This window comes from Chaetura pelagica, unplaced genomic scaffold (genome assembly GCF_000747805.2).
Source record: "Chaetura pelagica isolate M959 unplaced genomic scaffold, ChaPel_1.0 scaffold90, whole genome shotgun sequence".
Lineage (NCBI taxonomy): Eukaryota > Metazoa > Chordata > Aves > Apodiformes > Apodidae > Chaetura > Chaetura pelagica.
This window is the reverse complement of record NW_009953496.1, coordinates 7,675,173-7,701,798: the sequence shown is the minus strand read 5'-3', so window position 1 is coordinate 7,701,798 and position 26,626 is coordinate 7,675,173. Positions and strand designations below refer to the sequence as shown.

General features: G+C 42.0%; 1 protein-coding gene across 1 annotated transcript in view; it reads right to left on the bottom strand.

The window, feature by feature from the left end:
* Positions 1-598: 598 nt before the first annotated feature.
* The window catches only part of MYB (v-myb avian myeloblastosis viral oncogene homolog), a 44,430-nt gene continuing 18,402 nt past the window's right edge, over positions 599-26,626 (bottom strand). The window contains exons 3-16 of the mRNA XM_009999229.1: positions 24,989-25,183; positions 23,308-23,379; positions 22,559-22,651; positions 21,933-22,153; positions 19,994-20,228; positions 18,959-19,039; positions 18,453-18,557; positions 16,869-17,129; positions 13,716-13,858; positions 13,202-13,316; positions 12,990-13,115; positions 12,213-12,323; positions 11,490-11,597; positions 599-832 (exon numbers count right to left, since the gene is read on the bottom strand). Of these exons, the coding sequence (XP_009997531.1) occupies positions 716-832; positions 11,490-11,597; positions 12,213-12,323; positions 12,990-13,115; positions 13,202-13,316; positions 13,716-13,858; positions 16,869-17,129; positions 18,453-18,557; positions 18,959-19,039; positions 19,994-20,228; positions 21,933-22,153; positions 22,559-22,651; positions 23,308-23,379; positions 24,989-25,183 (1,983 nt within the window). The 3' untranslated portion in view covers positions 599-715. The remainder of the gene's footprint in view (positions 833-11,489; positions 11,598-12,212; positions 12,324-12,989; positions 13,116-13,201; positions 13,317-13,715; positions 13,859-16,868; positions 17,130-18,452; positions 18,558-18,958; positions 19,040-19,993; positions 20,229-21,932; positions 22,154-22,558; positions 22,652-23,307; positions 23,380-24,988; positions 25,184-26,626) is intronic.

Below are 26,626 nucleotides of genomic sequence, written 5' to 3'. Positions count from 1 at the left end.
GAATAAAAATATAATTTTTTTCTCATAAATCTATGTTTCATACAGTAATATTTTTTAAAGCAAGCTAATGACCCCCTCCCCCCCAAACAGAAACACACGATGTATAATGGTGTAGAACCACAACAGAATGAAAAAGTATTTCAAGAGGCATGGATGTTTTGAGCATTCACAATCTTGATCAGTTTTGCCCTTTGCACAGACTAGGGTTTGTAGTAATGCTTTTTGCTTCAGTATTTTACACCAATGCATTTTGTTCAGTGATTTAAAATATATCTGTTTGAGTACCTGCTCTTTTTATTAAAAAAAAAATAAAAAATAAAAAAAAGAATCAAACAAAACCCCACCCCTGGCTAGCACATCACTGAAATAACAATACTGGTGTATCAGGTCTGCTTGATCTTAAAAAGTACAAAAAAATTATCTTTAGTATAAGTCTGCACTTAAGATCATTAATTACTGATTCAAACTTAATACCTAATAATTTAGGCAAGTATCATTTATTTAAAAAAAAAAAATCCTCTTAAGTTGGGTGAAATCCAACAAGTATATATATGCTGAGTGACTAAATGCACTTTGTGCTGCTCCCAACTGTTGTACCACAACAAAGATAGGCTCTTCTCCCATTCATGAAAAGTCTTCATGCAGAGGAACAGGAATTTCCCAGCAGAGGTGAAGTGTTCTCAAAACCATAATGCTTCTCTGTCCGCCGACCCTGTCACATCACCAGAGTCCGGGTGGGGAAGGCGGCCATGTACTTGCGCGCCTGATCCGGCAGGGCCATCTGATCCTCCACCTTCCCGCAGGACGCCAACTCCCAGGCATTGTTCAGGTGCTAAACGAGAAACAGGCAGAGAGATCTGGGGTGACCATCATGTCATCTGTTTGAAGCCTGTCAGCCCCCCAACACGCCAGCCAAGGCCAGGCCCGCTAGCCAGTAAAGTGTTGCACGAATGTGCAACAGGATGTTGTCTCATTGCCAGAGAAATTGAAATCTCACAGAATCACAGAATGGTCAGGGTTGGAAGGGGCCTTTGGAGATCATCTAGTCCAACACCCCTGCTAGAGCAGGATCCCCTAGAGCAGATTACACAGGAACACGTCCAGGTGGGTTCTGAATGTCTCCAGGGATGGAGACTCCACAGCCTCCCTGGGCAGTTTGTTCAGGTGCTCTGTTATCCTCAGAGTGAAGAAGTATTTTCTCACACTCAGGTTAAACCTCCTGTTTACCAGTTTGTGACCACTGCCCCTTGTTCTCTCACTGGAAACCACTGAGAAGAGTTTGGCCCCATCCTCCTGACACCAACCCTTTAGATATTTATAAGCATTAATGAGATCCCCCCTCAGCCTCCTTTCCTCTAAGCTGAACAACCCAGCTCTCTCAGCCTTTCCTCACAGGGCAGATGCTGCAGTCCCTTAAATCATCTTAGTGGCTCTGTGCTGGACTCTCTCCCTTAGTTCCTTCTCAACACAACAGGCAAAAAAAATAAATAAATAAATTGCCCCTGCTTTTCTTTCAGCCATCATAGAGGTGGGCAGACCAGATGCCCTGCAGAAGGGCACACCACAAGAGCCAGGATCCAAACCTCTCCACTTCTCATCATATACAGTGTCTTCTCTATGAGACCATATCTATTGTCTTGCCTTTAGTCCTCACTTTCTGTGAAAGGTCTGAAAGGACTTACTGGCAGGTGGACTCTGCAGTCACCAGGGCACAGACAGGCTAAAGGACACAGTATGGAATGCTCTGTGCTATGACCATGCACAAACTGCTACCAAACCTCCACTCTAGAAATCCAGCCACTCTGCCTCTGCATTCCCTTAATGAACCTGACAATCCTGTCAGCCTGAGCACAGCTAACAGCAAAACCCTGTGCTCAAAGCTGCTGTCACCTGTGTGCAGGCATCAGCACGTGCCCATGCGCAGAGCTCCTCTGGCAAAGGAGAAAAGGCGTGGGACAGACACACACACATGACTCTCAGCAGAAATAGCGTTTTAATTATCGTGCAAGCCATTTCACTTCTTGTGGTATTTATGGAGGTTACAGGCACCATGAAGGATAATGTTGAAGTGAGATAAACATATCTGCAGAGGGCTGAGTGCACTGCATTTATTTACGCACTACACGTAGGAGATGTTTCTCATTGCCTTGAGCTATAAACAGTAATGAAATTTCAAAGCTCCTGGAAATTACCAGTACACACACATATTTACACACACTTTTTTTTTTTTTCTATTGGACTGTTCCCCTTTGTGTGTCTGCTTTTCCACATTGAGATATTCCCTAAGCCCTGAGTAAGAACTCTACTATTATACAGAGGTAGTTGCACAAACACCCTGCATTCCAAGAATGCACACGTCTGTGCTCAATGGAAAGCTGCCTGCCAGCAAGGGGATCTCAATGCTGTTGAAGATTGAGAAGGTCTGTGCCCAAGATCATAGAATCACAAAATGGTTTGGGTTGGAAGGGACCTTAAAGATCATCTAGTTCCAACTCCCCTGTATGGGCAGGGACACCTCCCACTAGACCAGGTTGCTCAGAGCCCCATTCAACCTGCCCTTGAACACTTCCAAGGATGGAGCTTCCACAATGTCCTTGGGCAACCTGTGCCAGGGTCTCACCACCCTCATAGTGAAGAATCTCCTCCTAATGTCTAATCGCAATCTCCCCTCTTCCAGTTTTAAACTGTTACCCCTTGTCCACCAACAAAGACAAGACAGGATAAACTCTTCTCCATTTCCTATGTTTTCAGCAGGGATCATCTCTGTAGTTCAAGTTCTATGTTGCTCAATGAGACAGTCAAAGCCCTCTCAACATCTAGGACACTGGGTGAAGCATAATTGGTAGACTTGCAAACCATGTGCTAAGAGCAGAACTGTCCTCACGTGCCCATGGCTCTTTATGCTGCTCCTTCTAGTTGCTAACTATGCAAGAGGATCCTGAAATTATGCTCTGGCCTAAATGTTTAGGGAGTGCTCTTCTGACTGTAAACAGAGTCATCTGACACCTATGGGTAATAAAAGGCTGGGCAACAGAAAAATTACAGGCAATTTCTTATAACATGTCCTCATCAGGGCACTGGAACAAACACAGGTACTGAGGTTCCCTGCTTACAGAGAAAATGGGGCAAAACTAAAGAAGAAGCAAGCAGCATGGGCAAGATGAGAGCAAGAACCTTAGTCCTCTTTAAAATTCTGCTGGGCTTCCCTAGACAGTACTTTCTCTTCTCTGTAGGCAAGATCCAAACATTGCCCCTGCTCCTGATGCCTTATGCAACCAAAACTGCTGAACTTCAGGAGGCGTTCCCTGTGTGAAGAAGAACCAGGTCAGTCCTCAAATCACTATGTTTCTGCAGTTTTTTGTGAGAAAGCCGCATCTGTGAGCTGAGCAAACGTGTCACACACCTCTTCTAGAGTGGTTCAGCCTGGGCTGGCTGTACACCCTGTGCTGTGGCTCAGCCTAGGGCACACACCACAACCAGAAAGCAGGTGTGACACACTTTTTGTATGCCACAGGCATGCATATGACACGCCACAGCTTCTTTTATGTTTTGGTTAAACAGCTTCCAGGGTAAGTTTTTCAAAGGCACCTACATCAGCTGGGTACCTATAGACTCCTATTGATCCTTAGTGGGACTCAGGCACCTGTGAATATTTTACCCTATTGTTTTAGAGGCATTTGCACCCGGGACCAAATTAATGCTTGGTGCAATGGCATTGGGTTTACTTACAAGTCACATTTGGTTTGTACACCTCAAAAGCAGTTGGTAGTTCCATCATTTCAATAAACATCATTTCAAAGGACAAAAATCTATCTCAAACTGCTATTTCCCTATGATCTCCCAAAGCTTCAGTGCACTGGTCTAGAAAAGTGAGGTCAGCAGTCCCCTAAATAACCAAAAACATGTAAGGAAAAGCCCCTCTGTGACAGTATGTCAATTTCTAAAAAACAGAAGTAACTTCAGGCAAGGAGTGTCCCAGTTTCATAAATTAGGCTTAATTGTCAGTATCTACACTAAACTCTTTGTATTAACAGCCATGTGCTTTGAAAAGAAAAAAATAATAAATCTGTATCCTGATATCTCCAACATCTCAGCAGGCTGCTACATGTCACTCATTGCACTGAAAGCCTGGTCTTTGTTTAACCTGATGTCAGGGCTCAGGCAGGCAGTAACCCTCTGCCCTCCCTTGGGCTCGGCCGCCCCAGCACCCCGGGAAGCAGCAGACACCAACAGCATGGGCTGGACCTCTGACTTAAGCCTGCTTGGAACAACTTACTCAACTTTTTCTGTAGACACAGTGTGGAAGAATCTCCCCAGCGTTTTGAGCCTTGTATTATTTCCCCAGAAATACATGGTTATTTTTCCTCTTAGGGCAAATTTATTCAAAAGAGACTAACTTTGCAGCCTGACGGTGGTGAGAGCTTTGCTGCAGTAAAGAAAGCAGAATTCGACCTGAAGTCGTATATTTACTGAAGTAGTATATTTACTAAAGTCGTATATTTACTAAGACAACTTTCAATTCTATCCTGGGGAACTCAGCTAACGTTTAAGGTGGGCATTTTCAATGAACATTTTCTGCCTGAAGCATTGGCTCTCAGCAGCCCTCAGCAAACTCAGCACAACGCTGCAGCCTCGCCAGCCCGGCAGCGTGGTTCCCCAGGGCACGGCTCAGAGTCATCCTGCAGAGGGAAGTTGTACTTCCCTCCTTGGCAGGGAGTGCTGGGTCCCACAGCCTGGGCTGTGGCACACGCAGCTACAGGATCCCTTATTAAAAAGGGGAAAAGCACAACATCTAACATCTCCTGCCACTGCAGTGGGCTGGGTTAGAGGCTGGCAGCAGCGCCCCACGGAAAGCCGTGCTTAGCAAGAGGGAAGAGAGCCAAGCAGAAGGCTAGAAACATGCAGGGAAATGGCACAGGAACACATGTCAAACTGCTCCTTTTGCAGAATGCTCCTTGCATCTCCCCTGCCACATGTAAAGGTCCAAGTCTGCCAATCAATTAATGGAAACACAAAAGCTTTGTAACCAGAAAGCAAAAAGGCCTGACCTTAAACTCGCCAAAATTGATGGGCTTGTTTTCGTTGATTCAGCGGATTCATCCTACTTAAATTCAGCCATCTAAGAGTGAGGTGTTTGTTTTGGCACCTAAATCCCTAGCCAGTGGGGAAAGGGATTTCTACAGTACCATTTCATGTTTTTAAAAAATATTTTTAATAGAAGTTAGTTAGTTTTGCTGTCAATTAAAAGAATTTAAGCCTTTTCTGCCAGTACTTCCAGCTGTATTTTTATCTTCCACGCACAGCATTTTCATCTCTTTAAGTTAAAATAGTGAGTGGTGAGGAGAAGAGAAGAAGGTATACTACTGTAAGTTCCCAAAGAATAAAATTACAGACCCATGGTACAATTCCAGCTATGTCATTCTCCCTGGCTCATCTTTTTTTTTTTAACCTCAGTAATCCTACCAGCACATCCTTCTCCTGGCAGCAAAACTACCTCACTTACCCTGTAACGTGCCTTCAACTGCCCTCAGGCAGATGTGAACTGTAAACAAACTGTCAAATCTGTAACTGGGATATCCAGTTAAAGCATTTCAAATAAAAACTTGGACCTTCTAAAGAAAACAAACTAGAGTAAGGAAATAAAAGACTGTTGAAAGGTGCTTTTCTAACAGAACTAGTCCTTCTGTACTTGGAGCCCGGACTGCCTTCTCATGTGCTGTCTGCATAGTTTAAAAACAGCTCCTGTGTTACAACACCTTGCCTGTTTGGAGTGGATGCTAAAACCAAATGCTGCTGCAGTCCTGCAGTACTGAGCTCCTAAACTGATGGAAGTGCAGTAAAAATCCTTGGGCCAGAAACTGTGTCAGATGACATACTTTAAATCTCCACTACGCTGCCAAGTCTCTTCAGCAACTTCAGCAAAGTCATTGGTGTTACATATATACACTCCTATTAATTTAGGCAAATTGTGCTGGTATTTAAAAACAAAAAGAGCCAAATTAAAAAAAAATATTCAGAAGGCTCAGACTATTTGAAGGCATTTTATCCTTTCTCTCTACTGCAAAAAGCTGGATTTCTTGCCAGTTTTCCCTTAGATTACACGGCACAGATAATTTGCAAAACATGCTGCTGAAAAGAAGTCTTGCAACAGAAATGCAGTACTCTTTCTGAAAGAGCAAAACAAGTGCCCTAAAGAAAGCAATTTCCTAACACGATACAATGCATAGCATGTAGAATAGTATGCCTTTTTATTCTGTAAAGATGCAGAACCAAGAGGAGTGCTCTTACAATAAAGACTAATTAAAAACTCAAGTGACCAAAAATGAAGCTGTCACTTTTCTTCTTCCTGAGAGACCATTGCCTTCCTGGGGCAGCTGCAACTCCTAACCTGTCTGCAACCTAAACTCTGCTGTCCTGGGAGAAAAACATGCAATGACTGACCTGTAACTTCCAACCTCCTTCTGCTCCCTCAGCTGTGCCCAGCACAGCTCCTGTACACATCAGCCATTGGTGAGAGAAGGGGCAAGTGAGGGAAATCCACAGGGCTATCTTCCCTTGCTGTGCTAATCTTACACCTCCCTGGACTGGAGCCCTGTGTCCTTCCCCCTCTCCCTTAATCGGAGTATGAGATTTTGGGATCTTCTTGTCCCTCAAAAAAGCCATGCAGAAAAACCAGAGAAAGTCTGCTGCTGCAGGGGAGCATGCTGCCTTGCCTATACATTTTTCTGACAGCCAGCTGCAAATCAAATTCCACACTGCACTTTTTTTAAATGAAGAAAAGGTTAATGACAGCTCACACTCTTGGAAAAAAGGTTTACCAACTAGCTGCTTTAAAATCCTTTAAACTTACACTTTAAAGAAAATGGTTACATAAACCACTGAAAGTCAGGAAATTCGAGCTGAAACGTGTCAGTCTGTGGTTAAAAAATGGAGTGACAGGAGCTAGAGGTTGAAGAACATTCTCTTTAGCTTGCAGGGCTTCTACCTTGTGTTGTTTCCTTTGTCACTGGGGGAAGAAGATATCAAAGCAGCGCTATTTTCTTAAAAGGTTCCATTTCATGGTAACTTTTGATAGCCTGCAGGGTTAGGTGGATGGTCTATGATTTAGCCTACTTTTCTGTCTGTTAAAATGTCTATGTTAGGATAGTTTGTATTATGTACTGCTACTGCTACAGAACATAATGTGAAATAAAACCTAACTTTTATACAGGAAAGGCCAGAAACAGGGTTTTTTTAGATAATTTCTTATGAGACACTATTCAAGCAAATGCTCAGTACAGATCAGCAGTTTGCCTCAATAAGGGCTTCAAAGAATCATAGAATGGTTTGAGTTGAAAGGGACTTTAAATATCATCTAGTTCCAAACCCCCTGCATCAGCAGGGACACCTCCCACTACACTGGGTTGCTCCAACCCCCATCCAACCTGCCCCTGAACACTTTCAGGGATGGGGGCTTCTTGTGGTACTTCAAAATGTTAACCCTTTGAAAAGTTTCTAGTGAGACTAAAATCTCCCTGTCTTGCAACTGAATATTGCTTGAGTGACAAAAATACAGGTTGTAACTTACTTCACCAATATAAAGCAGATGCATTTGGGATCCATGCACTGGAGTGTAAGAGTAATTCCACCCCAAAGCAATACGTGGCTTTGGTGAGACATCTCCTATTCCTGAATAGGAAGGTAAGGTAAGAGAATACCCAATGCACAACCATGAGATTTGCCATGCAGGACAAAAAAGCTGCTGCACCTTCACAGCTTACCAGAAAGATCCCTCACGCAGCTGCCTCGACACCCAATGTTCTACAGAGTCTTAACCAGGGGATCAAATGAGGATGAAGTCTAAACTCTTCTTGGGTCTACAGGGGCTTTTATTCCCATTGCTCTAATGCAACACTGATACCACTACCCAGTGCAGTTCTGTGCAGCTACCTGACCTCACATGCCAAATGATGCAACATGCTGTTCCTCCTAAGTGATGGTGAATCATATCACACTATCTGATATGGTCATCAACTGTTACTTACTAAGTTGTATATGATCAGTCATATATCCAAAATGAAGCAAAAGATATTCCTAGGGATTGCTTTAAACATTCCTTATTCTTGCTTTCTTTGGAATTTAACAGGAAAACAAGAAGTAATCAGGTATTTTGGTGAATTTGTTACTAGCCAAATAGAATTTTCTTTATGTAAATGTAGTGCAAATTATTAAAGCAATTAACATTACTGCAGGCTGGTAAACATACTACCTCTCTCTTATACAAGTTCAGATTTAAAAAACAATGGAATTTTAAGAATCAAGCACATTAAAAAAAAAACCACCAAAACATTTAGTGTTGTCTTTCTTTCTCTCTTCCCTCTTCATGCACACATCCCAAGGTGCAGAGAGTGCCATGATTCTTACGTGGACTGAAGTCAATGAGTAAGCAAGAACAGCTGGATCAGGCCCAAAATATTAACAGCAGTAATGTAAACATGTGTAGACACAATTAAATTTCACCTAGATGCATTGCCTGGTCTTTCATGTCTACCTGCATGCAACCCATGGATTTAGTCCAGTGCTGGTGTCTATGTGGCTGTGTGCACCTGTAGATGGGCAATACACCAAATTATAAACTAGAAAGCACAGCCCAAGAACATCCTAAATACAGATCACATACAAAATGCTACCAGTCAATAGCAAGTGCAAAAGCTGACATTTTCAATAGCTTTGCACCCTTCGGACACGCTCTGTCCTTATCACAGTTGTCTGACTCCACTGGGATGGAGGGACAGAAACATTAAGGAAGGGCAGCAGCAGTTTCTGGCATGGAAGAGAGCCAGACCTCGTGTCCCTTCTGAGCTGTACAGGACGAACTCCTGGCTGATGTGAGGCCAAGCAAGTCCCACCAGGGATGAAGCAGGTTGTCCATTTTAACCATGACACTAAGTCCAATTCAGAGAGCACAGTGATCAGCAAACAAGACTGCATCGTTGTAAAAAGCCTGTATTTCATTGTGAAAAAGCTGTCTGTGCCACCATCTCAGAAACCTCTAGTGTCATTCTTAATTCAGGATTACATTTCAGCCAAAACACTCAAGTGTTTCTTCATCAGCAGAGAGAATAGTTTTACCTTCATACTGTTATTCCAAGAAGCTGCACATTAAGTGTTAGTTTTGGGGCTTTTTACAACTGCTATTTCCTTCAGTTCAACATGTGTTAAACACTGAGATGAACAGGGAAGACATTTTTAACTTAATTCCTATTTAAGCAAAAGTCATCTTTACCCAAACAATGAGAATACCTGACTTTCAACATGCAAAATTAAAGGCTTTTCCTGCACAAAGACTGAAGAATGGGCTCCAGAATGGCCTACAAATTGACTTGAGTAAACTTCCTGAACAAAATCAGCATGCGTGAGGAGGTTAAACAAGCCCTTTCATTTACAGCAGCTTATAAAGAAATTATTTTTAGATAGCAGGAAATATAACACTGTTACTCCAAAGATCAAAAGATCCTATTTTACAGGCACCTCAGATGCTTTGTTTTTATTACAGGCACAGTGAAGGCAACTACCACTAACAGGACAACCTACAACATGCTGTTTAACTACCTGAAAATGTTGACCTAAACCTACAGCAGAGCCCCAGCCAGGGAGCACCAGTGACCCCCTGCAAGGCTGGAGCCCTGGGGTCCTTTGCCATGAAATGGTCTGAATTCATAGAATCATAAGCATGTTTTGGTTGGAAGGGACCTTAAAGATCATCTAGTTCCACCCCCCCTGCATAGGCAGAAACACCTCCCACTAGACCAGGCTGCACAAAGCCTCGTCCAAACTGGCCTTGAACACTTCCAGGGATGGGGCATCCACATCTTCCCTGGGCAACCTCTTCCAGTGTCTCAACACCCTCACACTACAGAATGTCTTCCTAATGTTTAACCTAAATCTCCCCTCCTCTAGTTTTAATCCATTACCCCTTGTCCTCTTGCTACAAGCCCTTGTAAAAAAGTCACTCCCCAGCTTTCCTGTAGCCCCTTCAGGTACCAGAAGGCCACTATGAGGTCTCCCTGGAGCTTTCTCTTCTCCACGCCAAAAAACCTCAAGTCTCTAAGCCTTCCTTCATAGTGGAGGTGCTCCAGCCCCCTGATCATCTTTGTGGCCCTCCTCTGAACTCTCTCCAGTGGAATCCCTAAATAACTGCCCTAACCCAGGGGAAGAGAATCTTCAAACCTTCTGCTTAATTGTCTGCCTCGCTGCAGCTCAGAAACACTGTTTATGAGAGGAGAGTGAATGAGCAATAGGGAGCCTTTGGACCCTATGGACACCCCCATGCAGAGAGGAGACAAAGTCCCCATTTCCCAAAGCTGCTTTTCATCAAATGATTCTGCAGGGCAACATACAGACCTAGGCCATGGCAAACTGCGAAATGGGGACACGTGTGAAATGTTAACATTTGCTTTGTAATGCCCGGCTAGAGATGCTTAATCAATATGAGGTTTTGTTTATTCCTTCTACTGTAAATAACCTCTGATGTTAATTCTGGAAGGAGGGAGGAAAGAAAGGGTTAGCCACGTGGACTATCTGTCTCAAAGTCATGAACAATGGAGCTGTAATTTCCTTTCTGACAGTGACTCACCCTGGGGAATGAAACACTTTCCCTCAGTTTGCCTGTGTGGAGAAGAGATTTAAAATCCCTTATTCTGCTACCTCAAAAATTCAGCCTGTGGTGGAAGGGTAATTAATCACTCTACACTGTGTTTTGCTTTCTGAATGACTTACTCAGGGCCCTCCCTGTCTAAAGTCCACACAAGTTGAAAAAAAGGCTGCTAATGCCTTTGGTGGGCTTTGGATCAGGCCATTTGCAACAGCTGTATTTTAATGTATAGCAAGTGTGTATGTTTGTTAACATTTGGAAAAAGCATAGATAATTTAAAATCTAGCCTCACACCCGGCTTAAATTAGAACAACCACACAATGAATCCAGTCCAGAAATCCCAAGACACACAGCTGGTCATAAAGGTTACAAGGACCCTTCAGACCACCATTTACAACCACATTTTTGGTGTAACCCCACCATCACTCAGGGAAAGGCCCCTGGGGTGAACAGCTCGACAGGCAACAGTGGCTGCATCTGTGCCAGCCAGCCAAGCAGTGACAGGGTCTCTGCTCCAGTTCCAAGGCCAGTGACAAGCTCTGGCCACCACCATACCACGCAGTTCTCCTGCTCTCCAAAACAGCAAGAGCCACCTACAAGAAGTCTACAGGAAAAAGCCTGTGGCTCCTATCCTTAGTGCTACCAGTTTAAGACTGGAGGCAGCTGAGTTACAATGCTGCACACATGAGCTTTGCCTTCAGCCTGGCACAACTCCACAGGTGAAGTAAGATCCTCAGCTATGTTAATCTGAAAGTTTTATTCTTCCATAATCAAAACTTAAATCAGTCTGTGAGAAATAAATATATATCTATGAATTTTTTAAATACAAAGGGCATTTTGACCATAGAATAGTTACCTGCAGAGGACTAGCTAGTGGCCTGTTCCTTGGTACTGCAAATGTCTTGTGAAAACTACCATCCTCTTCAGACACAGGCATCTTTAAAACGGAACTGGTAAGAAGGTTCTGAACAGGAAAAGAAAAAAAACAAAACCCAAACAGTTTTCAGTAACTCAAGAGAACCACCCGAATTTTAACATATTAAAAGCAAGCTCATCCTGATGGAAGGGCATGGTGATAGATGGAGCACCCAGCCTGGGAGCAGATCTCAACCTCGGCTCCCTGGGACGTGGCCTTGCAAGAGCATTACGGGGTGCAAATGTTTTACATCCAGTGAAGCTCCCAAGTGCGAGTAACAGTAACATTGAACAGTCCCAGCAAAGCAAAGGGAACTGTGCCCATGCAAGGTTTCCTTTGCACAAACCAAACCAGACTCTCTTCTGCCAGTTTTAACTCTGTGATCTAGTAATTTCTATACACAAGTGCAGGTGTGCTCCAAGTGCAGGCTCACTGCACAGTTTGTGGGCTGCACGATGACTGCAGCTTTTGCTTCCTTCTACAGGCATTTCAGTGATCTCACTGAGAGTGGGATTTCACTTCTTATGCTTAAGACAGGAAAATAGTACAGAAATACTGAATAATGCCAACTTGTGAGGAAGATCAGACAAATTATTTTCTCTCTTGCATTTTAGAACTCAACAGAGATGTAAAATATTTGGTGGCGTGAAAACTGGCACTTACTGGCACATCTTCTGTAGCAGACGCATGTGTAAAGAGCTGAGTGTTCAGGTTTTCTCCTTCCCAGTGATTTGAGCAAAAAAAATTTCCAGCTTTATCTGTTGGAGACTCCACCTGAAAGCAGGCAAGGTACAGTGATAAAAACTAGTACCTAACTGACCAGAAGGAGATTTATTTGTCAGTTGCTTAATAAATTGAATAAATATTTCTCAAAGCATATTTACAGGGCTGTATTTTACAGCTCCCTTTCTCTTTGCAGAAGAAAAAAGTTCAAGGTTCTCAAAAAAAATCTCCACCTACTAAAACTTTGAATACTTGCACTCAGCACTTGGAGTTGAATCCCCTAGAAAGGATTGAGAATGCATGTATTTTTAGAACTCCAGTGACAAAGTAATATAACATGATGTCCTCAAATGTTCAGGTTTCTAAGTCGCTCCATGGAGCTTGGTCCCCGTGGGGTTCTTCTATAGTTTTCACCAACATTAGAAAGATTCAATCCTAATTCCCATCTAATTTTTTTTTTTTCCCTTTTTAAGTTTCAAACAAAAACTGCAGTAGAACAGCCCAAGCAAACCCCTGCTGAAAACAGCAGAAAGACTTCTATGGAAATCAATGGGAGGTGAATTAGGCATGCCTAGTATACTATATAGAACCGACACTAAGATCTTGGGGCTCACATGAAAGAAAAACAGACACAGCTATTTAACAGAAAAGGTATTGGTATAAGTTTCTCAACAAAGAGTGCCAAATTAAATTGGCTCAGGTAAGTTTGAGATTTACCTCTTGTTTGATTTTCTTCAGCAAAGGGGGTCCACTTTCATGTAGCCCGGCCACTATTGCAGATTCCTCCGACTCCTGCTTGATAACGTCCTGCAGATCTTCTACAAGATGAGTCGGAGTTTGAGGCTGAAAGGAAGAAACGTTATATCCAAGTGCCAGAACATCCCTCCGCACTAATATCAAAGCAACTTTTATCATTGTTTCCTTCTTACCAGCATCTTCAAAGGACCATATTTGATTTCCTGAGCTGCAAGTGCGTTTTTGAATGGAGTGGGTGTTCTTGGAGCGCTCTCTAATATTGACCTCTTGATTGCTGGAGTTCTGAAACTTTAAAAAGAGAGAGCAAAACTTTAAAGGAACAGGCTCAGAAATATTACCTCTTTACAGAAATAGGTGCATACAGGCAGTGGCTGCTGTAAGACATGGACAAATATTTTCCCACAATCCTATAACCACTTCGCTTTTCTGGCAGGACATCTATTTAACTGTGATGAAGCAGAATGGCTTTATTTAAAAAACCGGTGTGCCTGTATGCGCAATTCATCTGTATTAATAACCTACCCCCACAGTTATAAAGTGGAAGTTTTACTCCAAACTAAGAAAAATCTGAACCTGTTGGCAAACAACTCTGCAGGAAGCAGCAGTGACCCAGCACTCTGGTTGCATGAAAACATGAAGGACTGAACCCTTGTGAATCCAGCAAGACAATGAGATTAACAGACTTACACATGATTTTCCTTCTGTGCTTTGAAAGCCTGGTCCCTGTGGAAAGGCGTGGTAACAGCCATCTTATGGCCACACACTGGGGTGGAAGTTAGCGAAGGGTTGTCTAGGTTCAGGTTTTCATGACTGGATGAGGTGTTGAGGAACTGCAGGCAGGGAAAGAAAAAAATCAACAGGAGCATCCAGACTACAACCTTGGCTTCTTTAGTCAATGTTATTGCACAAAAGAAAAATAAATTCTTTCCATCTGATCAATACAACTGATTCTCCTGATCCTACAATGTGGGTAGGTGTATATGGGGTATCTGACTGTGTGGCAAAACAATACTTAACAGTTTGTCTGGAGCACTCAGGAAGCCAAAACACACATTTCTGGAGCGGGAAGTTATAAAGGAAATGACTGTTCCAATGAGAAACACTCTCCACCATTTTAAGAGCCACATCGTTAAAGCCCGATTTGGACTTTCTGCAAATAAAAGTGAATTCATATTAAGAGCAGTGTGCTCAAATAAGAACTGGGTGAAAATGAGTACGAGATGTTTCAGGAATAAACCCACAGGAAATGGGGCTAAATTCCACAAAGATTGATATAGGAAATCTAGGCACTTTTAAGGCAGTAAATAAAGTGTTTATGGCAGGAAATAAATTTCCTATCGTCCCTCTCAAAACAAAGTGCTGCATTTTCACAGCATAAAATGAAACCTGCCACCTGTGATGGGTGCATGGAGTGTTTTGGAATGGAAATAACTGACCAAAAAAGGAGGCAGCAATATCAGTTTGGAGAAAATTGCTTTTGCTTGAGCTCTATCTAGCAACCCAAAATATTGTTTTCATTTCTAGTGTCTACAAATCTGTGATCATAGTGGTGTCCTTTATTCTGGCAATGATTCACTGTATTACATTCTAGACTCAATTTGCATGGGATTAAAATATACTTTATAAAAAATATGGCATGTAAGAAAATACGGATTTCACTGGATAAATGATATCTGTTTAAAATGCCCCTTAGGTAATGGGAGATACAGTGGGAAATCATTACATGCAATTTTTTACTATCATTCATGGAATAGTGTTTGTCTGTCTTCAAAGTCCAAAGCAAAAAGCAAACCCAATACAAATAGACAAACAAATGAACCAAAACACTTTTAAATAGTGCTACAGCTGTGAAACAAAGCAACCATGGACAAGAATTTGCCAGTGCATGCCAGGCCATGTTAACTGGCCATTTTCCTCCTCATTCCTACTCCTCTCCACCCCTGAGTTGAGGATGCTGAGCCGTGATTTGAATTTTCTGGTTGTTGCCAGTTTGTTTCACAATCTGAATGCTATTTAAATGCAGTTTGGGGTTGTCTAGGTCAATGAATCATACTGTAAGTGGACAGATATGGAAAGTATTACAAATTATCAGAAATGTGAAACTCTAGTAGTTGAAGGATTTAACAGCAAGAGCAAGGCAAGCAATTTTATCCCCCTACAAAAATGATCAAATGAAAAAAAAAGCACAACAAGCCAATCAAGCTCCACAGATGAATTTAAAATAAAGAGAATCAACAGTTAGCTTGATGATGATCTGAATTCAGCAGTGAAGACTAAGAGGAGTGAGAAGATTCAAACACGGAGCGAAATCAACAAGTGCAGCAGTAATTAGTCATTTGTTCCAAAGGATTAGTTTCTAAATTGTTAAGGCTGGGGTGACTTTTGAGAATTAGTAACATCTGTGCAGAAGTCTTCATCTACCTGCGAGGGAGAGAAGGGCAGGCTTTTGACAGGGGAGCGCTTAGGAGGAGTTGAGCTGCTGCCATCACCCAGGAGCAAGGTGCTCCCGTGGCCACTGGCTAAGGAGCCGGAGGGCCCTCTCCTTTGGCGAAGAAGGACCCAAGGAGCCACGCTGCCCTGTGACGCAGATAAGGACTGAGGTGAGCCAGTAGAGCCCTGACTCAACATAAGTTTGCTCAAGTTTGTGATGGGGTGTCCTTGAGGTCTACAAGCACTGCTCCCTCTTTGCTGAAGCTGCACAACTTTCCCTGAGGGAGCTTTGCTAGCCGAAGTGTCTGTGTCTTCAAAGAATTCAAAGCTGCTGAGATCACCCCATGATGAAGGATCCTGAAACAACGTGGGAGGCACGGAGCTATAAGACAGTGTATAGTGCCACCTCATGAAAATACAGTGCTAGGATATGCCCATAACCAACAACAACAACAAAGTTTTCCCCAGTTCAGTTCAGCTTCACCCTCTTTATTGAGTGCAAACATTGTGAACTCTTATTTGTGTTTTCAGTATATACCTCAATCACCTCAAAGTGTCCAACATGTTAGCAGTGTTGCTGCCAACCGAGTCCCTAAAGAAACAGTGAGTCAAATTATGTCCCTACTATCTACTTGCTTTTGTATGAAAACGGTGCTTTTTCCTACTAAAAAAATGTGTGCCTTGGGCTCTAAGCTAAGACTGGTCTCCTCCCTAACCTGCACACCTGCTGTGGATATGCTGAATGTGACGTGACCCTGCATGAAGCAGACACCCCTGCTGCTGAAGGAGGGTGCCACCAACAAATGTATTTCAATGTGCCGCTTCTGTTACACATCGTATCCCAGAGCCCACAGTGAGAAAAGGCCCGTGTCAATGTCAGTCAGCTAACTTGGCATTTAAAATGCATATTTCCAGTACTTCACAAATGCCAGGGCAAGCTCCCTAAACTTTAAGAAGCAGCTCTTGAAGCTACAACAAAAAATTTTAGGAAATGATGCAAACATGAGCAGCCACACATAAACCTCCAGCATGTGTCACTTTAAATATAAGTAAGTATAATTTCACTGTTTAAATCTTTCATGGTGTCTCTGATTTTTTTTTTAATGCAGAGTTAATACCCAGTGATTGTTCCAAGCTCCCATTGTGCAGTTTGCTAAAAATCACACTCCCATACCAAGATGCAGCAGGAAAAGGAGACACCCACAAAAGCATACAAATCCACACTTGAGGGCTTCAGCTATGAGCAGCTGCCTTTTGTTAGGTCAGTAGCTAAGATTCAGATCTTGTAGCAATTAGAAGTTACTCACAAAAAAATACCAGCGCAACAACACACATTTAGGACTGTCCTAGTTCCTCTCCCCTTACTCCTTGATCACACATGAATCCACCTGAGGTGGCAAGTCTACTTACGGAGTCTATTAACTGGAGTGTTTCTGCAAATTCTAAGAGATTCTTAACATTATCCAGGATGTTGCTGCTCTGGTGAACAATCATGCACCGTGCAGGAGAGGCACTTTCCTCAGGTAAGCAACCGTGATCCACTGGTGGAGATGGAGTACAGTGGTGATGTTCCCCCAAACAGGAAACAGGTGCATTGTCACCACTGGTCCTGCTACTGTCAGCAATCGTGGTGCTGTGCCAGCCGGGGTAGTTTGATGTGTGGTTCTGTGTCTAAAGGAAGAAGGAAAAAAAAAAGAGAAAAGGGTGTGGGGGGGGGAAAGGCAGAAGGAACTTAGCAATGAAATTGCACAAGGTGTCAGATGCCACTGGAGGAAAGATAAAAGTAGTTGCATCATCATCTAAAGGCTTATGCCTATGAAACAATTGTCAAGATGTTTCCTTTCACAAGTGCAAGATCTTGTTTTAAGTAACATCAGCATTGTATTTGTTATTCCAAAGTTACCTCATAATTTACTTCCAGGATTAAGAGCATAGATCATTACTAAGGCATAATCAGTTCATACTGGGTTACTCCAAAAGCTCAAAAAGTGCCTGCAAGTCATTTTCTGTGAGAAACAAGAAATGGCAGGATCTCCCTACTGAGCGCTCAGCACTGTAGAAGGCTAAAGGCTTAAAGAGTTAGAGTTGCTTTTGTTTGCTTATCTCCTTTTCTTCTTCTATCCCTGTCTAATGCTACAGCTTACACCAATGCAATGGAGAGGCTGTCAAATCAACGTGGTTAGGAAAGCAGAAGAACAAATTAACAGAAGTTTCTTTCCAGTGTGATCATGCAACAGGAGAAATTGCAAAACATTAACTAAAGTTAAAAAGTGGCCAAACTAACGTATCATGCATGCAGTTGTTTTACTATTAATTTAAATATTACCCAAAAAAAGAAATCTGCTGGCTATCACCTATCTTCAAATACAATTTGGGGATTCTTGGTTTTGCTGATGTTGTTAAATAATTACATAAGGATTTTCACATACTAACATCCAATGGCATATACAACAAAGTGTGAGAATTCAGTAATAGCCAGCATTTGCTCCACACATGCAGTTATGAAGAATCTAACATTATTCAGAGAAGTAAAACAAACTGTCAAACATGCACCAAGTCTGAAGCTTACAAAGTCTACGTAACACAGCTGAAGGAAAGAATACAACAGAGAAGAAAAATCTAAAATGCAGGCACTACATTTTCATCACATGAACCATCGCACACTTCCAGAAATGCAGATCCCATTCATTGAAGATCTGTGGGATTTTTCATTTTCTTATTATCATTATATTTCAAAAATCACATCACATTGCAGAGCCCAGCCCTGCTCCCACTTTGCGAAGTAAAATACCTGCAAAGTGTTTGCTGGTTTTTTCCCAATTAAAGAATTTACAAAGCAAATACAGATTGTACATGTGCTATGTTTCATTCTTTTAAAACGGAAATATAGAGCCTTGATTAGTATTGAAGGGAGAAGGGGAGTAAAAAGTTAAAAAGACAAGCACTGGGGTAATGCTGCTATCCCTCCATCCAAGCACACAGTGACAATCTTACTGGTAATGCCTGCTGCCCTTTCAGTTCATTCTCAGTCGACATTAGTAGCAACTCTAATTCCTTTATTCGTTTTTCTTTCTCAGGGTCTTCATCATTATAGTGTCTCTGAAATTAAGAGTTAAGGGAAAAGAAAAGATAAAGGTCTGATAGAGTGTAGCAACTAAAACGCTTATGGCTTGCTGTCCTGTGGTTATAACAGCCAAATTAGACTCAAAGATGAAACAAACGTCAGTTGTGTTTTCCACAACCAAAGTTCCTGTTGAACTTCAGTATAGACATTTGAAATGGAGAAAGTGAAAGCTTTCACATCCAGATGTCAACTACTGTGTTTTAAATCCACTTCAGAAGAAGCAACTATTAGCCATGTTAGAACTCCCCCACCTTCCCCATTTTCTCTCTTCACCACACTTATTACATTAAAACGTTCCCTTAATGTACCATGTCTGCATTTTGACTTATCAAATGTTTAATAAATTGACTCTTGAAATTAGGTTCAAGTTATCTACCTGAATAGCTGCAGCAGCTGGCTGAGGAACATTGACAATATTTACATGCAGTGCTACTGGATATGGGATCTGACCAGGGACCTAGGCCAAAAAGCAAAAGACACTAGAAGTTATTATTTCTATCATATTGTCTGCCTGCACTGTTAATTAGTGATAATCATACCATGGTATTGGGAACTTAATACTTAGAATCTATACAGATGAAATAGAAAAAACCCAGTATTTACAAGAAACATAATCAGTTTTTTAGGAATACAACAGTGAGAGTTATAAAGGAAGAAAGAAAATTCATATATGAAATATCTACCCTTTCTAAATGAAAAAAGAGGAATCATTTATATATGCAACTGTAAGATTTTTCTAAATAGAAGTTAAAATGCAAAAGATGCAATTTGTTACGATCTGAAACTCTACAGTGTAACTGTCTAAAGTAGCAGCCTGTTTCATTACTAATCATTAATGGAAAAGGAATCAGATTAAAAACAATACTTGTTTGCTTGGTTCCGAAAAGCAATCCACGGAGTGTTATTGTAGGGACCGTGGGAGATTTTGACATAGAACACAGAATTAACCAGATTCAACTGATTTTCAACAAATGTAATATTCACCGCTATAAGAAACAGCACCAGTAATAAGTTGACTCCTTAGAAGTTTAAAACACTTTATCTGATTCCACCACTGGAATGCCCACAATCAATTTCAAATATATTTGCATCACTTAATGTAAACAAGGTCAAAGAAGTCCTTGCCTGACATCAAACCAAGTCCACCAAGTCTGGGAGAAAACTTTTCATGCTTCCTGAAATCAGGCATGACTAAATGGCATGCACCTTTCCAACAAAACAAACAACACATTCCCCCCCATGCTATTTGTGGATGCCCCCTCCCTGGAAGTGTTCAAGGGCAAGTTGGCTCTGAGCAACTTGGCCTAGTGGGAGGTGCCCCTGCCCATGCAGGAGGGTTGCAACTAGATGATCTTTAAGGTCCCTTCCAATCCCAAACCATTCTGTGATTCCATGATATTCAGGGGCTTACGTTCTGTGGCTCAGAGATGTGGTAGTAGGGGTAGTCACTGCTCAGCGGGGGCTGACTGGCTATTGGCAGCTGTGCAGAAGGTGGGTTCTGAGCAAAGGCCATCAAGTGGTTGTTCTTCTGAAAGCCAGTGGCTGCTGAGGAGTGGCAGGCTTTGGAGGACTCCTGCAGGTAGCCCTCCTGCTCAACCTTTCGGCGCATGGTGGAATTCCAGTGGTTCTTGATAGCGTTATCAGTTCTGCAAGAGAAATGCAAATGTTTCAGGAGTTTTAAAAATGAGCCTTTCCAATTCAGACAGATCAACAGTCAGGAAACTACTGTTGGCATTTCTGTTTAAATGTTGATCTCTGACCTTTCTCCTGCCCCCATCTTTACAAATGATACTCTGGAATAGGCTGCCCAGGGAGGTGGTTGAGTCACCATCCCTGGATGTGTTTCAGGGTCGTTTGGATGTGGTGTTGGTGGATATGGTTTAGGGGAGACCTTTGTAGAGTAGGGATGATGGTTGGACTTGGTGGTCCCAAGGGTCTTTTCCAATCTGAATAGTTCTATGATTCTGTGATACTCTCAACTTCTTAGGAAAGGTGCTCAGAATAAAAAGCAGAGGAAAAGACAAATGTGTTAAGGTTACCTATGTTATTTTTTAAAGCAATCTCTAAGCCTTACATCCTCAAACTGTAAGAAATCAGTATCTTTAGCTTCACCACCATCCCATGAGGTGAGGTGAGATCAAATGCTAACACCTCTTTGAAGGTGTTCATCCTAATGGACTGCACCCATCACCTTCCTAACTCTTAATATTAGCGGATTTTATTGTATCTCATTGCTGGAAAGAAAGACTGTGACGAACAATGGTGGGAAGACTAACTTCCAAGCAACTTTCCAACCAGCCACCTAGACAGTGACAACATCATGCTTTACACACAAACTCAGTAAGCAAAGCTGCTGAGTGTTTTCTTAGCTGCATGAAAAAACTGAGATTCAAATTCTCACCTACAGGAGTCAGAAAAAGCAAATGTCTGTGAGATTTTAAGAGTACGCTTAGAAACAGCACCCTATCTGAAAAATATCACCTCATTGAAAGGGGCATCTGTGATGTGTGAAAGCTACAAAAAAACCTTTCCAAGGGGTAATTCCTTTCTTATTTTCTTCTGTAAGGTGAAAGCAGCCCAGGGAATGCCTGCTTAAAAGGCTGTCATGATCTTAGGCATTATATGTAGATCCTGAAGCTGTTTCACCAAACAGGAGGAATAAAAATGGGGAGGAAAACCTCACCCTTGCTTACATTATTTGTTTGACTACACTTTATGTTGAGTCACTTTTTCTGCAGAGCAAATAAGACACTGAATCTCTGAAATTTAAATGCCAGCTGTGCATAAGCTTTCAATGAGACAACTGTTTCCAGACCAGAATCTGAGGAAGTCAGTTTCTCCTGTTTAATATATGGATTTTTAACAGGTCAAAATAATCTGGATGATTCAGGAGCAATTACAAATGCTGAGGCAGCCTTCTCTTAAATAATTTTGAATAAACAGTCTGGATTTCATGTTGGAGGTATACCCTTAGCTGAGTATAAATTATGTTGCACTTGTAAAGCCTGATCCATCCCTGTTAAATCAATTTAAATCTTGACAGTTATTGCAAGCTCAACTAAGATTGCACAGACGTTTAAGAAACTGTTACAGTCTTGCTGTAGTTACTGGGGTTTTGTACTTATGGCAAACATGAAAAGCATGTAAAAATAGCATACTGTTCCATGTGCTGGCGAAACAGCACAGTTCCCCATTGAGAAAAACGCACATTGATGTCACTGGCTTTCCAGGTTTTGATACCAAAATGTTTTGATTTATAAAGTTGAGCCTGAGGCAACTGAAAAGGACTGTTAAGACCTGCAGCTTTTTCCTTTTTTCCTATTTAAGAGCTAAAGGTATAATGTCATTACCGTCCAGGCAGCAACTTTGCAATTTCTGCCCATCTGTTTCCCAGCCTCTTGTGTGCCTGGTAAATAATTCTATCTTCCTCTTCTGTCCAGGAGGTTTTCTTCACTTCTGGATTCAAATGGTTGTGCCACCTCTCCCTGCACTGTTTTCCAATCCTTCCCTTCAAATGTTTAGCAATGACAGACCAGCGCTTTGGACCGTATTTCTGCACGAGTTCTATTACCTTCAAAGAAGGACATAAAAACTGCCTGTATTTAACGATGCATAATGAAACAATGAAATTCCTCAGTGGTGGAGCAATATTTTCAACAATATTTCTCAAAATTGCCATGGTAAAACTAACACACAATTAATATTCCCCATCTATACTGTCACCCAAAAGGAAACACCTGGTAATAGATACGGCATTTCTAGACTGAAATTCTACTTGACAGTGCTGTAAAGCAACATTAATTAATGAATTAGAATTCTAAGAAAACTTAGAAAGCATTACGCAAATACTAAGCATTGATACTGATAGGATTGGTCTGCCTCTGGCTATATTAGCCCTGAGACCACCAAAGTCTCTAGGAGTTTTGCCCCAACACGTGAAACCCGCTTGTAAGGCATTAAAAGAAAAACTGCTTACCCTTTGATCCTCCTCTTTAGTCCACGGACCTTTAATAAGTTCTGGGTTTAGTACCTTCTGCCATCGGTGCTGGCACTGAACATCTGTCCGATTCTAGTGAAATGCAAAACAGGCAAAGTAGGTCAAAGTAGGCAAGATGAATGTAGAGTGATAACGCTCTTATCTAGGTGCACTTGTTCCTGATGGATTTCACTGCCAACTATGACTACTAAACAACATGGATCAATACAGCAGGTCTGAGAAGAAGGTGTTCAACTATGAATTTGCTCACTGAACTAGAGAAGATTTCCATCATTCCTGCAGTGAGGACTCTATCACCAAAACTAAGCACACTGAATCTTCACCATCCACACAAGAGCTGTCATGCTTTCACATGCACGGTTTCTACAGCAGCCTCAATGTTGACAAAGCAATTCTCTTCTAAACTATCCTTTACAACTCATCAAAGCTCATGTTTCTGTCCTGAGACCTTTTGTTTCAGTGTTGTACTGACCATTTACTGGTCAACACCCTGCCACCCCTCATTTTGTTAGTCTGTTTTTTCTAACCCTTTCTGAAAAAGTGAAAAGCAAATTAAAGGTAAGGGATTGCACAACATTCTAACTAAATTTCTGAGGTCTCCATTTGTGGAGGTTTTATATCTCCCGCCAAAATGTAGCTATAAAGCAACCACTCCCCTTTCCCTTACTTGGAAACCTCTGATAAAGAGTTGTCACTAGAACTGGAAACAGAAACCAATATCCACCTACAGGAAGGAAATTGGCAATGACTTTCCAGTCTTCTGTGCCATTCTGCTCCACAAGCTTCTTCAGCTTCTCATCCTGAATCATTAAGAAAACCAGACATTATTAATATTGCAATATTTTAGTATGCAAATGACAGATATTATATATTTTTAAAAAAAACACCACCTAAGCCTCCTTCGAGCTGTTTATACATCTATTTCTGTGCCTTGAGAGTAATGGGAGGTGTTCTGTAACCTTCTCACAGTTTTAACTGCCTAAATCTTGAGATTTTTTTTCTACTCCTATGAATTTTGGTAGGTTCTTCACTGTGCTGCAGGAGAAAGGCAGATGTTTTCTGTACTATTCTTTGACTTAAACGATACATTCCCACTTTTGCTGTTCAGAGCAATGGAACAGTTATTCTTGTACTGGATTTAGAGGAAAATATGGATGCTTAGATGCCAGGCATCAGAGTAACACTGAAATTCCATAACAGACACCTGTCTGTTTGGGAACTTCCAAAATTCAAAGCCTTGGACTTTATATGTCAGTAAACGGAGGTCCAGTAATTTGCTCATTACCTGTCCGTGTACAATGAATGCACAGTGAAACTCCTTTTTGCTCCTGATCACTGTGAGGGAGTTTTGCGTGCTCACAACAAGAAATTTGGCCCAGTATTTTTAATGATAAGGCCAGAAATATTGGCCCTAAAGACAAAAGAAACCAATCTCATGCTCTGGGCAAGATTGAGATAGCGTAGGACAAGAGAGGACTGCCCTTAGAGATAAGAGGAGGGCAGCTTCCTCCATCAGTGCCTCCCAGCACACTCCCAGTCCATATGACAAGAGAGTGGCCATTGGGCTCCACGGCCATCTCTTCCTCCCAGGCCACATCACAATCACATCCACCACTGTAAGAGCAGACTCTGATTTTTCAAAAATAAAGAAGTCCTTGCAAGAGGTTACCTGCCACTGTTTATGTATCAATATATGTTGTTAGAGAGGAGAAAGTCAAAGCATAACTTAAGAACAGTATTAATGTATTTCACAATAAACTCAAACCAGTTAAATGGTCACAGGATATCAACCTGGCAAAGGAGTTTGATACCACAATTTACCCAGAAAGTCAGCGCAAGGGTATCGTGACTAAAACACGTTCTGACCTTCAAAAACAAAATGCATCTTGAACACTCAATTTTGGCACTGCTGGATTTCTTTCTTCCAGCTTTTAATTGATTTCCACTCAGAATCATAATGCTGCAATTAAAGTGAGGATTTCAAACTGCACAAAAGGACTGCAGCAGTTTCTGCCACAGTTGTTTGCTGCTGTGGGACACTGAGCACACGTCAGTCCTCTCATAGCAACCACTTTCAAACAAAAAGAGGCAGCAGTAATAATCAAGCATTCCTACAGGTGACTTCTAATCTGTTTCTCCAAAGGGGATTACACACAGACTCACATACCTGTAATACAGACCTTGTTGGACATAAAAAAGTGGTGTTTAGACATTTTATTTAAAAGAAAAGAACTCAAATACTCAGTACTCAAATAAAACACTGAATGTAGATAAAGGGTCAAAACCTTTGTCCTCATTCATACACATGGGACTGTCGCTGAAGTTAGGTTGCAAATAAGCCACTTGGAGAAGGTGATCCATGCTCTCTCCAGCTTTTTACACGCAGGAGATGAATGACCTCAGATTTACCTCCTCGCGGGTCCACCTGGTTTTTCCTAAGTGACGTTTTCCGGTCTTGGGAAGCAGGCCATCATAATCGTGATCGTACATCTCAACATCTTCTTCATCATCATCACTGCTATATATACTGCAGAAGGAAACACAGCAAGACAGAGCGGAACATGAGCACTCAAGCTTCTTAATTACAAAGCCCAAAAAACCCCACTACAATCCTTACAAAGGTTACACAGATAAAAGTTTTAAAACTTGCACAACAAGATTTTGTTCTGCATTCTGTTGTTCTAGTATTCTGAACTGGTTCTGCTGTTTTTGGTATCCACAGATACAAGCAAAGGGCTGGCAACCTCAGTATTACCGTGCATGTTTAGACCTGCTCTTACTGTTAGATCAGTGGTGAATTACACATTTGGCAAACTTTCAACCAATGAAGGTTTCAAATTAAAATACAATGTTTGGGACAATAAAGAGAACTAGAGACTGTGGCCATTACACAAGCGCATGTTAAAAATCTTTAACTCATGCCATACATTCTGAAAAATATTAGCATTTTCTCATGTTAAACAGAGCAGATAGTTATACTGTTCCCCAATAGAACAGTCTGTACACAAATACTTAAAGGCAAGCCATAACAACCTTATTTGAGCATACGGACCTATATATGAAGGCAAAAGTTTCTATAATTAAGTAAAGCCATTAAGTGGTAGCATTAACATGCTCTCATATAAAATGTGCCTGTCATTTAGGGGTCTGGACAAACAAAAGCTGAGGACAAGTATATTTCAGATCCTGCAAACAACAAATGAATGACAGAGAAACTGAGAGTATGAAAGGGTTCAAACTTAAGTCTTCATTACCTCTACTCCATTTCTAAATACCTCACACTGTTTTTTAAATACTCTGCTCCTCACCTAAAGTCATGACTAAGGGACTTCCCCAGAGGCTACCTATGGGTAAAAAGGACTCTGCTACTCTTTTCACAAACAGCACTTGCTCTACCCAGTTAAGTAAAACTGAAGAGTTTTTCACACCAGCAGCTGTCTTTCTGGTGGATGATATTTTATTTCCAACTTTTAAGCTATGAGCAGCAGTTCTGGCACTTCAGCTAAGAGATGATAACCAGAAGTGCTAGAAAGGAGACCATACGCTGCTACAAGGCTAAAAACTGTGATCTATCTGTTGCTATGGTATGCTGGGGTGTCTTAGATGTATGACTAAGACATTAAAATCAAGTCATTTTGTAATAAAATTATCACTGTTAACCTGCTTTCGGAGATCACTTTTTAAATTAAGCTGCAGTGAAGCACAGTGACTGTCAGCCAAGAAGCAAACAACTCCCAGATGCAAGCTGTTAAACTCTTTTAAAGCACACGGGGCTTTACATCTTCAACCCTGTTTTCTGGCCTGTGACGTGTCTCAGGAAAGCTGCTCCAGCCAGGACGGTGCCCCGTGCCTGCCGCGATCCCGGTGGCCCCCAGGGCACCCTCAGGGCACCCCCACCCCAGGGCACCCCCAGGGCACCCCCGGGGCACCGCGGTGCTGCAGCCCCGTCCCACCGCTCCACCCGGGGGCAGCAGGGCCCGCAGCTCCCACCCCCCGCACCGAGGGGCAGGCCCCGCGCTCGCGGGGGGGGCGCGGGGGGGGGGCAGC